Here is a 16,928-nt window from a genome sequence, read left to right on the forward strand (position 1 = left end):
CTAGTTGGGCGAGCACAAGCAGTTGCATTGTCACTCCACTTTTCTAAAGTTGTCAGAATGTCTGAGATGGTTCAAAATGTGGTAACAAAATGTGGCTTTTAATTTGGCACTTAAGGCTTTGAAATAAAAAATGCACAGTTACATTGTAAACGTGTCCCATTAAAGATTGCATGATACGTAATATAATAGTGTGTTCCCCTTTGCAGTGTATCTTTTAGAGACAGAGCATATAAGTTCAGGAAAAGTGTTTTTAAAGATTCACATCTCTAAACAGAATACTGAAATTATGGAGTTGACTTCTCACCTGAGTTTCTTTCCCGGTCTTCAAATGCTTATGGTGTGTCTTTTTGTGTTTCTCTATTACTGTTCAGTTTATTATTTTTTATTAAGTGTATTGTGTTTTTATGGTGAATTCGTTAAGGGGACGAGGGTCAGGAATTACCATTAAACAAGGTGAGATCTGCAAGTAGGGTTGGGTGGCCAGCCTATCAGTTTCTAAGATGTGCTGAGATGAGGAACTTGTAGATAAGCCTGTCACGGCAGATTAGGCCCAGCACTAATTGCTTTATTAACCTTCCTGCTTCTTCAAATTTGCTTAAAAATGCACCGTTTGTCCACTCTTTTTTTAAAAATGTTCTTGAGGGATGAACCGACAAACCCCCCGTAGGTTATTCGAGCTCGCTCGCTACGCTCGCTCGCCGCGGTACAGTACGACAATAATGTTACACCTCACCACTTTCAAATGTCACCAGCCACCACTGTGTGTTCTACAATTGTTATTTTGTGCTACAGTGATTCTATGTTCTACATCTACTATTCCTACTAAGTGCTGATTCTGATAGCGGCCCACATGGCCCTGTCATGTGTAAATAATCTCCTGTAAATTCTGCCCAGTGCCAGTTGGCACAGTGTATCTGTGTGATTAGGATCTAATGTGTTTATGGTAATACAAAGGCTATTTTTATATATAACCATATGTGGAGTTCCTTTTTGTGGTGTGCCTAGTGTGTTGCTGCTGTATAACCACTGTTTACAGACAGGCTCCATTTTGTGATTACCTGGACTCGTGTCTCGGGGAGGCTGATGGTGGCTGCCAGCTGCTCGCGGGTCTGGACGTCGGGGTAGTGCGTCACCTGGAAGATCCGCTCGAGCTCACACACCTGCTCAACCGTGAAGGTTGTCCGGCTTCGCCGCTTCCCTTTTATCCTATCTGTGCATGAAGAGCATCAACAAAAAAACTATGAGACGCACTGAAGAGTTGAAACGACAGAAAACCCAAACTGCTGGCTTAGATACTTTTGAGGTCCGACATATAGGAGGGACAAATGTTTTAAGCCAACAGTTCTTAGCTTGTCACTTTTGAGCACCCCCTCCTGCCCCCACTGAGTCACTTTGGAAGCCGGGGACCTCAGTCTATGCAATTTCTATGATTCGAATCTCAAAGCAATGCACAATAATACAGAAATAAGAATCATCGTCCGTACTAGATTCTGTTTACTGTAACTGCACTGCTAAGGATACTTACTTACCTTTTGGTCTCCAGTTTCAGTTCCTTAACCTCTAAAAAACGTTTTTAAACATTTTCAATTGTACACTTTTGCTATTAATGTATAGATGCTTTCTTATCTGCTGCTATTACTTGCCTATACAGTTGCAGACTCCCTGAGTATTCATTAAGGTCCACCAGGGGGCAACGAAACACAGATTAAGAACCACTTTTAACCAAAGCAGACACCTAGAAAACACATGCGCTTATAATTTTATTTCTTTAATCAAAAATGTAATTTTATGTTTAAAATTATGTACTGTCTCTACTACATGAAAATAATAATCGCTGCTTTATTTGAGGAGAGTCTACTCCTGCTAGTCATTAAAATATAAACATTTTATGGTATTATTTTCCTGTTATTATGTTATGAAAACATCCTGCCCCCTTGCACCCCCGGTCCATACAAAGCAGCACCATTCATGGATGAGAAAACAACTCTCGGGTCTAGGGGAATGATATACCCGGACAGCAATGGGAAAGACCTTTACTTGGAGTAACTGCTCTTATCAGTAAGTGTCCTCAGATTCCCTTGGCATTGTTTCTAATTACACTGATTACCTCTTGGGAAAGCAGTATCATGTTGGCAAGCATGAATCAACTAGAACCACAACAGTGTGATTATGTGCCATCCATGTCTTTTTTCTGACACCAAACAATGCTTTGTGTACTACAGTTCTTCACAAATAAGTATCATATGCCTCACTGAGAGCTATGGTTGCCCTGGGCTTGTAATGTGCACACTGGTATGTTGCAAGGTCTAGGTAGCTGCATTGCTGATATAATGTAAGTACACACCCCAAGGGTGTATTGACGGCTTACAAATGCTTCAATGTGTGTTCTGGTGGGTACAGTCCACCTATCCAAATAATCCTGCAATACAGCCACCTAGACCCACCAGTTGATGTTAACAAAGACAGCATTCTTCCCTGCCTTGGTGGCCCAAAAGTCATAGACATAGGATCTGAAACATTGAAGCAAGTCTTGAAGATATTCCTATACTACTCAGACACTGCCTCAGCTTAAAACAGCCCGGGTGGGAAAAAAACTATAAAGGAACTCATGATCATTAAAAGTCCTCAGATCACTCATTCTCCTAACTGAGATGCTAGAAACATCAACAGAATCTCTTTAAAATGTTCTAGGTGCGGGCCTGAAATGCTTGAATTAATATTAATAGGGGAGAATCGCAGGAAAGCTATTTTGATGGCACACTGGACACTAATCAACAATACTCTACAACTGCTAAGCTACTAGAGGGACAGTCTCTGAGATATCACTATACAGAGTCTTGAACCCTTGAACTGCCAAAAGAGCAACAAGAACTCATTGAAAAACTAAAGTATTAAGCATACGTTAAAATATTGGGGGGGTGGGGGGCAGAGGGAGGTGAACCTAATTTCTCTTGCAACAACAAGTGTAAATGATTGCCAGTGGTGGCAGTGCCTTTCAAAAATAAATTAAATGTCACCTATATGACTGAAAGCAGACAGCATCTCAATAGAACAACCTCCTCCATTTAACTTCCATGTGCTAGCTGTAGCCAAACCAAGACTAGTCCTGGACAAAGAAGCCAGAAGGATGAAAAAGGAGTCAAGAGAGAACCTAGGGTGAATCTACAGCCTCCTTCTTAACCAATAATCTACATTATACTATCTATTAACATTCACTATACATCTTACTCGCTCATTTAGCTTCATCAATAACACTGCAGGGAATCAGAAGAAAGACAAATAAAAGATAGCCAGGCCATGGAAATGAGAGTGCATTTACAAGTTTTGAGAGAAGGGGTCTCCAAGCAGAAAACTGGAAGAATTGCATCTTCTGATCCAAACAGATCGACAAATGGCTTTCCAATGTACAGAATAATGGTGTGAAAGACTAACGGACATAAGAAAACCGCCTTGAACCTGTAAATGCTCAACTCAAACATTGAGCGCACGCGTTCCTGCTCCTTGAAGAAAAGTGATACCCAATGATAATAGATGCTGCTCCATTTCGGAGTAACGGACTAGATCCATCAAAAAGCAAGTTCATCCTTGATGGTTTACATAGCACATGGCTGCCCAGTCCAAATTGATCTGAAGGCCTACTCCACCACTGCAATGTAAAACTGCGAGGTCTGGTGAATTTCTCACAGTGCTCACCAGTTTGAAGAGCATGCATAATCAGCTGCAGTTCACAACCTGTATGTCATACGCTGGGCAAATGTGGTTTCCCTGTCCTCTGGTTGTTTGCATGTCACTGATTAAGCGGCTAGAAGGATACAAAGGATAACTACCAAATGGCATCTTAGAGATTGAATTTAGTTTAAGAATAATGGGGGAAAGCACAGACGTGAAGACGGTATAATGTCTTGACCCTAGTTCTGATCTGACAGAAAGGTTCATAGCAGGAGAGCATCACCACATCCACATGTTGTGGCAGAACATGATTCCCTGATGCACAGCTGCTAGTATTGACAGGGTTAGCAGATCAAATCATAAGAGAAAACGCTGTGCTGAACGCTCTCAGTATGGAAACATGCCCTCACTGCTCTCACTCCACTTGTAGAGGAGAACATCTTTAGTGACTCAATGTAACACTTAAACCTCTGTGTATGGACTGATGGAAACATTCACCTTTGCCAGTATCAGTCTCTGGGACAGTGACATAAATTCCTCTAGCAGCAGCTGTGACCTTTGTACATATTCATTTAGATTTTCTTGCTTCACCTTTATTTCAGACAAAGATGAGATATTCATGTCATGGTCTCACCTTGCCCTCTACTTAGATAGGACATCCAGCGCCAAAGCTGCATACTGTACTTTACAAATCACATTTGCACCTTTTGCTTGTTTACACATGAGTTGGAATCACCAAGGGCGTCTGCAAAGACCCTTGGCTATAATCCACTTCCCTCCCTTTGAGACCATAGAACATGTAGCCTTCTCCTCCTTTGAAACATTAGAAATTCACACGCCCACAAGGGACGTGATTTGAATGGTGCAGCAGGTGCAGTGGCTCAGGGGCCAAAAGCTTTAGGGACCCACTAAACACAGAATATTGCTAACTTTTACTACTAAACATGCAGTCACAAGTGCAGTTACCTTGCAGGCACAAGGTTCATGATTTCAATGGTGCAGCAGATGCAATGTATAGATCAATAAGGACTAGCTAGTTTAGGGAGAGAAAGGGAGACTCAGGTACGTCAGACAATAGTGATAAGGAAAAACACTGTTTTCCTTATAAAGCCCTCACCCACCGACCTAGTCGGTGGCATGCTTCATCATCGGCCCACCACAGTGGCACCGAATATGCCCCGGGTGTGCTGCAACGCCAGGTGACTGCGGAGCTGGTATATTGCTGAGTGTGCAGTGAAGAGGTGAGATAGGTGAAGTTTAAAATGCTATACAAGAGGTCCCAGCACCCGAGGGTTAACACATTTTTAATAAACTGAGCCTCTGTTAGCAGGTTAAAAAGGCAAAGGGACGTGAATAGGAGTGTTATGATGACCTCCAACGTCCAGTGTGGTCTACATGTTTCAGCCAGTGCCTCTTGTATTCTAAGCTGGCTTTCCTCAGGACCGATAGGATAAGTGAAAAAGTGCAAAATAAATTATAATAAACTATATTAAGTGTTTCTATTATTTTTTAGTTATGTGTTGCGCACGCTAAGGCGCTGTAACTGGTAGAGGGGGATTCCCACTGGCTTAGTCTGTTAATTTCCGTAAAAAGCCTCATGGGTCGCCTGGCAGAGAAAGAGACCGAGTAGTTCGGTCTGGTTCCTCCTTGGACCTATTCGTCCTTCTACGGCACCCGGAAGTCCTTATTGATCTATACATATAACCCAGGGGATCCGGGTTAGCCTATCTAGTCCTCTCTCTCCCTTTGATCTGCATAGCAGCAGATGCAATGACACTGGGGTCCAAAGCTCTAGGAACCCCTCTAAACACCGAATATTGCAATATTTTACTACTTAACAGGCAGTCACAAGTGTAGTTACCTTACCGGCAATTGGGTCATGATTTAAATGGTGCTGGAGGTGCAGTGGCACCAGGGCCAAAAGTTGTCATAACTTCTCTAAACACCAAATATTGCAATATTTTACTACTAAACAGGCAGACACAAGTGCAGTTACCTTACAGGCAATAGGGGCGTGAGTCGAATGGTGCAGCAGGTGCAGTAGCACTGGGCCCAAATGTTGTGAGAACTCCTCTAAACATATAATATTTCTATTACATCAATTAATGCTAATATTTCCATCTTTCACTTTTCTAAATTTTGCTATTACTTAACTACACTATACCACTAGTAACTACACACTTTATTGCCTTTTTATACATGAACAAGTCATGGCACTTTAACAGACTTTCAATAACCTCTATTGTATAACTACTCTGCAAGCTACAATTTACAACAAAAAACAGCATATTATTAATCTCATAGGCGAAACCTAATGCATCTACCAATGTGTTTTGGAATTTACTACCCACATTTGAGCAGGAAAGAAAGTGGTCGCATAATGATTTCTCAGTTTACCACTGATGGCTCAAACATGGAATGCAGAATACTAGAGTTGCTTTCTCTTTCTCTGCTTGTCTAGAGTCTGTGTTACTCCAAATTGCAGTCTCACACATGGTATGGGCACAAGTTTGTGCCTTAAACAGACCACAACTACATTTTGGATGAAAGATCCCACCTCTGCATGTGTCCTTTGTCTGTGTTTCCTATCAGGGTTCTCCCTGTGTTTAGTTTCAGATTTTTTTAAATTTTGGAAACCTGTAAGAGATTCAGGATGCTTACATAATATACAAACCACATTATTATCAAAATTCAGGATTCACGTTCAATGATGAGACAATATCTTTTTTGTATTTTTCCTTGGTGTGCAAAATCATAATTCCAATTATATCATTTGTCAAAATTCATATTTTTTTCAATTTCATGAAAATGTACACAAATGTATTTTTTTATGTTACAACTCTGCAATTCAATCTGCAGGGGGATAACAATAAAATGTCAGACTGGAAGAGAAGCATATCCCTCCAAAAGACATGCGCGAATAGACTCTGCGAGACGATAAATCAAAAGAGAGGAGGCTATTTACCAGAGAACGATTTTTCATGCAGCTCACACATTTCATCACTTTCCTCTTCCTGGCATGTTTCTTCTGAACTCTTCTCCTGGTCCAGGATGTGAAAGGTGCATGGGTCAGTCTCACTGGACTTGCTGTCCTTTTCCAGTGAAGGCAGACCAATCCTGTCCACAGTAGTGAACCGTGGCTCGGTGGGTGAAGGCCGTAAATGGACATCTGTGAAGATATTGTAACATTTACAAATGCACTAATGTTTGTAACACAGAGGTACAAAAATAAACATTGGAACAACTCGATCCACATTCTAAATTGATACAATCCGATTCAGTTTTGATACGTTCCGAAAAAAGCTGAAAACGCTACTGTTTGCCAAATCCTCCGAGTGCTAACTCTTCTGCTCCGTCTCATCTCTGCTTAACTCAGCGCTTGGACGCCCGTGGGCAGCAACCGCGCTTAATAAATTTATTTACATTACATTACATTTACATTACCTGGTAATTTTAGTCTTTAATGATTAGAAAGTCAGCAAATAATAAATCACTGTTGAACGCTGTCATATTGACTTACATTCTACCAAAGAACATTAAGATAAAATAATGTAACCACATGTTGAGGAAGCACTGTTCAATAATAAAAAAGAGAATTTAAACAATTATGACAACTGGAATTCACAATTATTTTCTAGGCTTCTCTGCACTGGGGTATACACCATTGTTGATTCATTGTATAATTTTTTTCTGCTAGAGGATTTCCGTACAAGGCCATTTTTGTTTATTTGTTTTTTAACCCCTTGCGTGCGCCCACGATTCTGCGCCTGGCGGTTCTTTTAAAGAGTGGGCGGGTTTATGACGGCCCCCAGCTGTCATCAGCACACGAGCACTGTGCTTCATGACGGACGGGGGCCGTCATCAGCAAGCAAGGGGTTAAAGTCAATGGGCCCGATTCACAGAATGAATTTAAGACTCAATCCTAAACTTACTACTATTTTGGTATTCACAGAATGCACTTACTACTTTTGGCATTCACAGAATGCACTTACTACTTTTGGCATTCACAGAATGAATTTACTACTTTTGGTATTCACAGAAGTTAGAATTGTGTCTTAAGTCTGTCTTAAGACAAACTTAGGACAGACTTAAGACAGACTTAAGTTAGGATTTTGTCTTAAGACTGTCTTAAGTCTGTCTTAAGTCTGTCTTAAGTTTGTCTTAAGACAAATTTAGGACAAAATCCTAACTTCTGTGAATACCAAAAGTAGTAAGTTCATTCTGTGAATGCCAAAAGTAGTAAGTGCATTCTGTGAATACCAAAATAGTAGTAAGTTTAGGATTGAGTCTTACGTTCATTCTGTGAATCGGGCCCTAGGGGCCCGATTCACAGAACTAACTTAAGACAAAATCCTAAACTTACTACTTTTGGTATTCACAGAAGTTAGGATTTTGTCTTAAGACAGACTTAAGACAGACTTAAGTTAGGATTCTGTCTTAAGTCTGTCTTAAATCTGTCTTAAGTCTGTCTTAAGACAAAATCCTAACTTCTGTGAATGCCAAAAGTAGTAAGTTTAGGAATTTGTCTTAAGTTGGTTCTGTGAATCGGATCTTAAGACAAAATCCTAAACTTACTACTTTTGGTATTCACAGAAGTAAGGATTTTGTCTTAAGTTTGTCTTAAGACAGACTTAAGACATACTTAAGATAAAATCCTAACTTAAGTCTGTCTTAAGTCTTTCTTAAGACAAACTTAAGACAAAATCCTAACTTCTGTGAATACCAAAAGTAGTAAGTTTAGGATTTTGTCTTAAGTTGGTTCTGTGAATTGAGCCCCAAGTAATTTATGTCCTGGTTAAGTGAGCTGGTCAATGGAACCCTGAGTGGTCCTGAATCTCACAGTTCTCCTGCTATTGTCTCTAATGATTCTGAGTTTATAGTCTAGCATGTGACTTGTTGTTCTTCGTTGTCCTATCATGCCAAGATTTGTTTTGTTTTTGACCAGTTGTGGCAGATATCAATGATCTCATTAATTGTTCTATGTGTCCCTTCTATGTTGTATTGGCTTCTTTCTCTGTTTGGATTGCTCTTTGCACCTTGGTATGCTTAGTGCTTTAGTTGAATAAATCAGGTCGAGCTGAATAACACCTCTTTTCTTGGGGAAATTTGACAGCAATGCTTGCACACTGATGGCCAGATTCACAAACTGCATAAAGCAGTATTACTTACATACTGCAAAATGCAATTTAAAAACCTATGCGCGGAGATCTCCACCTCCACCTCTCCTATCTTTTCCGACCAGAGAGCTATGCAGAGGGAAGTTTAGTACTTATTAGTAAATGTAGGGGGCACCATAGGGAGTGGTAGGAAACTGGGGAATTTCTATAACTAAATTTGATAGGGGCAGGGGAGTTTAGGAATACACCCTTACAAAAGAGGCTTAAAAGCATGATGCCTACTGAGAGAGGGAGTGATCAAGTTAGAGTTGGGTGGTGGGATGGTTACTATATAGTTCTTTGTTTGATAATACTAGGAAAAGAAAGGAATGCATGAGAGAGGCTGGAGAAGCACTGTACCAGCGGCGTCCTTGCCCAGCTGTTTCCCGGTCTTGGCTCTGGGAGGACCACAACATCCAGCCTGCTCTTTCCCTTCTTGCGGAGCACGGCCGCCTATGTCACCGCTTAGCACCAGGAGGCGCTAAAAAAGATCCAGTGGGCTCCTGCAGCACTGGTCTTGCTATTTGCAGCACTATACCAGCAGCGTCCTTGCCCAGCTGTTTCCTGGACTTGGCTTTGGGAGGACCACAACATCCAGCCTGCTCTTTCCTGGCTTGCGGTGCGCGGCCGCCTACATCACCGTTTAGCACCAGGAAGCGCTACAAAATCTCCTGCAGGTGCGTGCGGGCAAAGTCCGGGCAAAGAACGGGCCTGTCTGCGCCCGTCAGAGCCCGGTGGAGGCCAGGCTGGGCCACCTCTGTCATCTGGGCTGACATTGCTGGGTTGTGACTCTGCAAGGTACTGGCTTTGTTTTATTTTTATCTTTATTTGGGCAGAGCCTAGTGGCCTTTAGCTACGCAAGGGCATTCTCGGTGATTATGGGCAAGCACAAGGATTCCGGTGCACGTCCGGGGGGTGGAATAGCGGGAATGTTGGATGCTTTCTTAACCAGGGCTGAGTTGGTTTTGACCCACAAAATCCAGCTAACTGAAAGGTGACTCTCACTGGATTCCCTTGTTTCCCAAAAGAGTTCTTTGATACGCCATCTACGTATGACTAATCCCCCGGCAACCCCCTCTTTTTCTGGTCTCTCGCATGGTCTTTCGCATGCCGACTCCAACTACCTGATTGGGGCTGGGTTGTCAGTAGACCAGGCATCTGTGCCTGTTGTTGCTGATTTTGTTGGCTCAGCCGTCCAAGAGGAGCCCACTGGTCATGAGTCTGTACCCATGCACGGAGATGCAATGCTGGTGACATCTCTTTCTTCTACGCCATTGGGTGTGAGCTCAACTTCTTTTCTTGATCCCCCTGAGCTACCAGCATTGTGCGATTCTGGCATTAAAGTGGTTTCCAGAAGGTCCAAAACCACCCTGAGGGTAAGTCAAACAAGGAAAATACCTATTGTTAATAATGCTCCCACGGTGAAGAGGAGGAGGGGCAGAACCGTTCAAAAGCCTAAGTCTAAATCCCCGCAGAAAGTCACCAAGATAAAACATTCAGAAGCTGTGGTTACTAACATTGAATCAGTGCCAAGCTCGCAACCCGTGGGCACTAGTAGTAACGTTTACCCATTATTCGATCCGGGCAGCAATAATGGCAGCAACGCAGACCAGTGGAAAAGACTTGAGACTTATCATTAATAGAAGAAAAATTGTTACACGTTGATGGGCTATTTGGATCACTGCCTAAACCAGGGGTATGCTCTTGTAAACACTTAGGTTCTGATGTTGATGCAGTTCTTTAGACACCTTGTGCACCTGTAGTAAAAGGCCCCCTGACAACGGTTAATATTATTGAAGGTCCCGGCTCTTCCTCAGACAACTCAACCGCTACAGCATCTAAGGTACCTAATAAAGCTATGGTACCCAATAAAGCTATGGTGGGAAATTCTAACCCAAACCCCCAGCTACGCCCCCTAGATACTGTAATGGTGAGGTTCCTAATATAGGTCCATCGCTTCAAGAGACTGAGAGGGAGGCTGGTGTTGCGCAGTTAGGTGTAGATTCTCATGGATCCCCTACCAGACACTGCATCTCCCCAAAGCATCTTCTCCACTGGTGTTGATCTTGGGAAATGTTCCTCCCCTGAGAGAGGATCAACATGAAACTACAGCCCAGCTTTTGTGCAAATCATTGCATTGGTTGACATACCATCTAACCAATAGAGGAAAAAGAGGGCCTCACTTTGCAAATCAAATAATAATGGTCAGAAGAGTATGGTCAGGAGTGTCAGGATAGGGCGGGCCTGCTGAGTGGCAGCAGTGGTGGGCTGCCTGTGCGCTAATTTAAAAGTGCGCATGTCACTTTGGCCTGCCTTCTTGCAACGGCCTGCCTAACATGCACACTTTTAACCTCTCAACTCAGCTGAGCTGAGAAAAAGCACAGGGCTCTAGTGTCCTCAGGATTGCAGAGAGAGACCACCCCCTCCAACCATGGCGCTTCTATCATCTGCTTACCAGCATGAGGGCAGCCCCAGGACTGGTTAAGTGAGTTGGCTGGGGCCCTAGGCGTGATGTGAGGAGGGTAAGAAGAGGACTGAAGCAAGGAGGACATGTCTGCAGAACACGGTAAGTAACTTTTCTTTGATTTTTCTTTTTTATAGTATGTGTTAATGCACCCACCACCCATTTCCCTGCCCATCCACTTGTTATACTTGCCAGCCGCCCCTGCAAGTAAACCTGGAATAAGCCACACCTACTCCCAGACCTATAAATGCAGGCGTATGCCATACCTGTGAAAGCAGTAAGTGGAGTGGTGTGGCTCACTGGTTAGAGGCGGCAGACCCGGAAGCAGAGAACGGCCCGGGACCAGGGTTCAATTCCCGACGCAGCAGGGTCGTGGACCAGGGTCAGCGGACTCGATAATTCTCGCCTCGGTGCCTACTCTAACCAGGGATCACACTCGGCAACTCTGGGCATTAGCTTGCCTCATCTCTACAACAGCCCCCACATTTGCCGGGGATGCCTGGTTCCACCTTGGAGATACCCAGTAGGGACCATCTCACAGGGATAGCCAGGACGGGTTCCCCAGCGGTCTACAGTGCCAGGACACATCAGGGCAGCAGTGCGCTTTACAAGACACATACATGCATACACACAAGCTAATTGAAAAAGCTTTATGAATCGGGCCTGCAGTTGGAGTGGTCTGGAGCACACGGGCCTGGCATAAGGCCTGGGGAAGGAGCTTGCTTCAAATAAGAGTAGAATGCTGGCCATTGACTCATCTCCTGTAAGCAGGGCTGCCACACAGAAGGGAGCAGCGGTGTACGAATTCTAATTATGCAGTGTATATAAATGCAAAATCCACTGTAGCATGGATACAGTAAACCAGCCGGGCATCCAACATCTTCATTAGATAATTAGCAGGATCTTGTAAAAGCAGAGAATCACCGAGGGTTTTACTGCCTGCACTTGCAATCAGAAGGTCAAGGAGAAAACCTGCTGTCCATGCCAATATCATGAGCATTCTGCTGCTAACATATTTCGGTTTATGGAAGTGTAATTGTATTTACCTCATGTAGGACAAATGTGCAAGCAATGATGAATGCAGCACTTTGCCTCTCTATCTAGACTCTCTGCAATACCTTAATTAAACAACAGGCAGAAAGGTCAAGTGGTTAATGCCCCTGCTGCAGAGATAATTATAGGTAAAAGGTTCAAATCCTAGCAAAGCTGATTCATCATATCCTCTTTCAAGGTCATTAGAAGGAGTTCCATTGAGTGGGTTAACAGTAACAGCTATGGAGCTGGTTCAATAAGCTCTGAATAAAAATACAACTTATCATTACAGATTATTCCCACTTTTGCACCCTTGAAAGGGGATAATATGCTCATTGGGCATGCTTCCTCCTCCTCTGGTTTCAAACACACAAACTCAAAATGTGAAATATGTGATTTGCACCAGGTTTTACCTCACAAAACCCCTCAGGGTGTTCTATTTTCATCCTGGTTGGAATCCCGATTCAGGTATAAAAGGAAGCTTGCATCAGAACCAGGACTGGCAGCTCTCTTGTGATGTGAAGAGGGCCTTGGTCAACAAGGCAAACAGAAAACAGTGTCTTGAAGAGCAACGCTTACATTCTGCAGCTTCCGCTGGGGCCCTGATATTACACTTTAGGTTTTGTAAAATAAATACATTCAGCAGTGCAATGCGCACTCTCCTAATTAAATAAAAAGACATTAAAAAACAAACAAATTATTGTAATGTTTCATTATTTTGCAAGAGGGTTGCCCTGCCTGAGCGTCACTTTTTTGATGCTCCAGTGGCGTAGGCCTCTCAATCATATGTATGCGGCATCGCAAAGCCACCCTGTGTGTCTTTGTATGGACTCATAGATATGGCGTAAGGCAAGGCAGCGCCTTACTCTGCATCAAGGAACGACATGGGCATTGCAGTGTGTTTTCCCAAGCAACACCCATGGATTTTGAAGCTGCTCCAGATTTACAAAATCACTTAAACCTGGGCAACACCAAAACCTTATGTCTCCCCAGACCAGGGGTAACATTCGTTTTTTCCTCTTTCTATGTGTAATGCATTCTGCAGCACACACGGAATGAGGAAAACGCCCCTCAGGAAGGATTGTTTTTGTGCAGGAAGGTGCCCTTTCCTGCAAAAAACAATCCATCCAAAAATGCAGACACCTTTGCACCATGGTGCAAGGGTTGCTACCTTGGCGCTCGTCACCAAATCGTGTGCTGGCTAAAAGGACAGGAATCTCATGATTACAGTGCATACCTGCAATTTCATATTAGTGAAGGGCAGCACAGAAAAACAGACTTGTGGCACTGCCCTATGCCAAATGAGGCCCTTAGTGCCTTACAAAAGATCATAAATCTCTTAACAATATGAATAATTTAAGTCAATAACATACTTCATATTCAATAGATGGTTTATATCAAACAATACATGTGAACACAACTGCTAGTGGTTTTTAAAATCTCTTTATACTCCTTTCCCTATGTTCTATCAATACATTTACTGTTGCAGTATCCAGTCAAATTTGCGGCACTACATCCCCTCCAACGCATCACTTTTCTTCTATATTTTCTTTATTCAGTCATATGTGGCCATAAAAAAAAGTGTATTGATTAGAAAACAAATAACTCCATCAACCTCAGCATAATTAATAAGATAAATGTTCCAATAACCATAAGGCATAATAACTAATGCTCAGCAACAAAATTAAATGACAACACTTGAATTCTTTAAAACAATTTGCATATCTGCATATAAAGTGCATAGTTCATCTATAAAATATGAACTAATCAAGTACAGTAAATATCTAAAATCAGAATAAGATCATATTACATTCAGCATTAGTATTCGCCCATAGTTACCGTGCATAAGTCCATCACCGGCAATGGACCCTTAGTGATCCTTTCGATGCTGCAACTGTATCAGCCTTCTAGGACACTCAGATCCAACAACAAAAAACTTTTGACAGTTCCCAGCATTCGTCGGGCACGTATGGGTGGCCGATGTTTCTCTCTCCATGCGGCAAAATTATGGAACCGGCTCCCCGACCCCGTTCGCCTTGAACCTAATTATCTCCTCTTCAGGAAACTGCTGAAGACCTTTCTTTTTCCATGAGTAGCGGAAAAGTTCAAGGGCCAGATGTAGGTGGCCATTTACCAACCGGTAACGGCCGATTTCGGCCGTTACCGACCTATAAATGGTCATTTGTGATGTAGGGGCCCTATTTTACCGATTCGGTAAATTTACCGAATCGGTATTTTTACCGATTCGGTAACTTGCAGATGTAGGTGGGACTCTTCTGAGTCCCACAGGCCTTACAGAATCGGTCTTTTACCACCCAATCAAATTGGGAGGTAAAATACCGAATTCAGGTGTGCATGCACATGTGTGCATGCGCACCTATGCCATGTGACAGACAGACATGCCCTTAGGGCATGTCTGTGTGCCACATGTCACACGTGCCTGAATTCGGGGTGCTAGAGGGTGTCAAAGTGACACCCCCTGCACCCTTGCAACATTCGGTATTTACCGAATCGGTAAATACCAATTCGGTAATGCCCAATGATTCCTATGGGCTTCAATGCCCATAGGAATCAATGGGCATTACCGAATCGGTATTTACCGATTCGGTAAATATCGATTCTTACAGAATCGGTAATTCAATTACCGATTCTACCTAATTCTCCCCCCTTCTATTTTACCGATTCATAAATACCGAATTGGTAAAATTCGGTATTTATGAATCGGAAAAACAGAATTACCTACATCTGGCCCTAAGTGTCCTAAATGCGCTGGGATGCCCTAGGGTAGCCATGCGCGATATAAATGCGTATTAAAAAGATGTTCTCCTAGCTAAAACAGCTGCTTTAGAGAAAGAACACACTCTAGCACAGATGATTGGGATATCTAATGAAGGCAATCTGTGCAAGGCCTGTTCACATAGGACATAGGAGTCAAAATGCAGCCCTAGCGCACTCCGTGCTACAGGCTAAAAACCGAGGACATTTAGCCATTTGGGTTAAGGCGCACTCGAGCAGATTACAGAAAATTCACTAGAGAATCTTCTATCCCCATGACCAGATGTTTTAACCGCAATTTAGTTCTATTACCAGAGTCAAACGCTGCTGAGAGGTCCTTAAAGGCCAATTAAAGAGCACAGCATTTGTCTAAGGTGTGCTTATTGGTTATCAGACATAAGTGTAGGCACTGTTTGATCTTTCCCAACCCTGGTCGAAACCCAAATTGCAGCACAGACAGGATGTGCTGCTCCTGGAACCAGTAGGCCAAACGATTTTAAATGACCCTACCAATGATTTAATGGTGCTGTCTAATAAGAAGATGGGTCTATAGCACTTTAGAGACATCCTATCATCACCCTTTTTAAAGATGGGTACAATCTTGGCCTGTTTCCATGACTCAGAGATATGCGTGTTTAGTTAGCTTCTAAAAACATTTGTAATCGGGGCCCCAGTGGTCAATACTGCTCTTTATCAAGACAATAGAGGGTCCCATCCGGGCCTGGTGCCGGGGCTACATTTTCTGACCCTGAGGGTGGTGGTCTCAATATTAATTGTTCAAATTCAAAATAAAAAGAATAACATACATTGCATGGTGATTGGCTGTTAAATGTTCATAGACAGGCAAGCATACACCTGTCCAGGCAGGCATGATTGTGTATCACCACGTTAGTGATGATTTCATCACGCTTATCGCAAATCCAAGAAGTCATCGGCAAACTATGGCTTGCATTCTATTCCCCGAGTCTGCTGCACCCTGCCACTGCGTTAGCCTAAGCCTCCCATTGGATAATTGTAGCTGGGGGCTGGGTCATGACGGAGTTTAGGCAAGGAAGCTGCGAGAGCGCATTTGGAACTTGGGAGAGAGGGCTCTTGAGAAGAATAAACAAAAGTAAGTGTGGACTTTCCACCTGCTGCATAGCCAGATTAGCATATCCGGCAGCCCTGCATGGCTGCTATCCTCAATGTGCTCGATGCGGCTGTGGACCAACACAACTTTTGTGTGCCATGGCGTCACCTGTAGAATCTGTGCGCCGCACTGCAGCATGGTAATTGCTGAGCGTGCGTGAGTCCAGTAGGCACCAAAGCCATACTTACCGGCATTGGCAGCATTTTGGCTGGGGACAATGCCTGTGCTGTAGGAGGCAGGGTTACAGCAAGCTGAGCAGTGGATGCCGATGCCGTCGCCATCTCTGGACATACTAATTACAGGCAGCACTAGCAGTGACATCACCTGCTGTGCTCGAGCAGCCATCTGTTCCGCAATAAACTCAATCATACTGCACTGATTAATATATGCAAAAAAAGCATTTTTATTTGGTGTACATTTTATTTTTGCACTCAGTGTAGGTAAGAGAGTAAAACACGCCATCTTCCACGGGAAACATCCTTTACAATGCAACTTTTACCACGCAGTGCTTTTACATCGCAACTTTTACAACGCAAACCATTACAACGCATTGCGCTGGGGGGCGCTCTAGGATAGGGAATAGATTTAATTTACTATCCAACATCTTCCCTACTATCACTGGGGACTGGAGTTGGAATAGTAAATTAAACTTTTCACTATCCAGCACCCCTCAACACTATGCGTTGTAAAGGCATGCGTTGAA

The 16,928-nt window shown here is 43.1% G+C and overlaps 1 protein-coding gene across 1 annotated transcript in view; it reads right to left on the bottom strand.

The window, feature by feature from the left end:
* ISX (intestine specific homeobox) overlaps window positions 1-16,928 on the bottom strand; it is a 68,556-nt gene that overhangs the window by 38,329 nt on the left and 13,299 nt on the right. The window contains exons 2-3 of the mRNA XM_086953615.1: window positions 6,635-6,838; window positions 1,059-1,210 (exon numbers count right to left, since the gene is read on the bottom strand). Of these exons, the coding sequence (XP_086809741.1) occupies window positions 1,059-1,210; window positions 6,635-6,838 (356 nt within the window). The remainder of the gene's footprint in view (window positions 1-1,058; window positions 1,211-6,634; window positions 6,839-16,928) is intronic.

This window comes from Lissotriton vulgaris, chromosome 1_2, assembly GCF_964263255.1.
Source record: "Lissotriton vulgaris chromosome 1_2, aLisVul1.2, whole genome shotgun sequence".
Lineage (NCBI taxonomy): Eukaryota > Metazoa > Chordata > Amphibia > Caudata > Salamandridae > Lissotriton > Lissotriton vulgaris.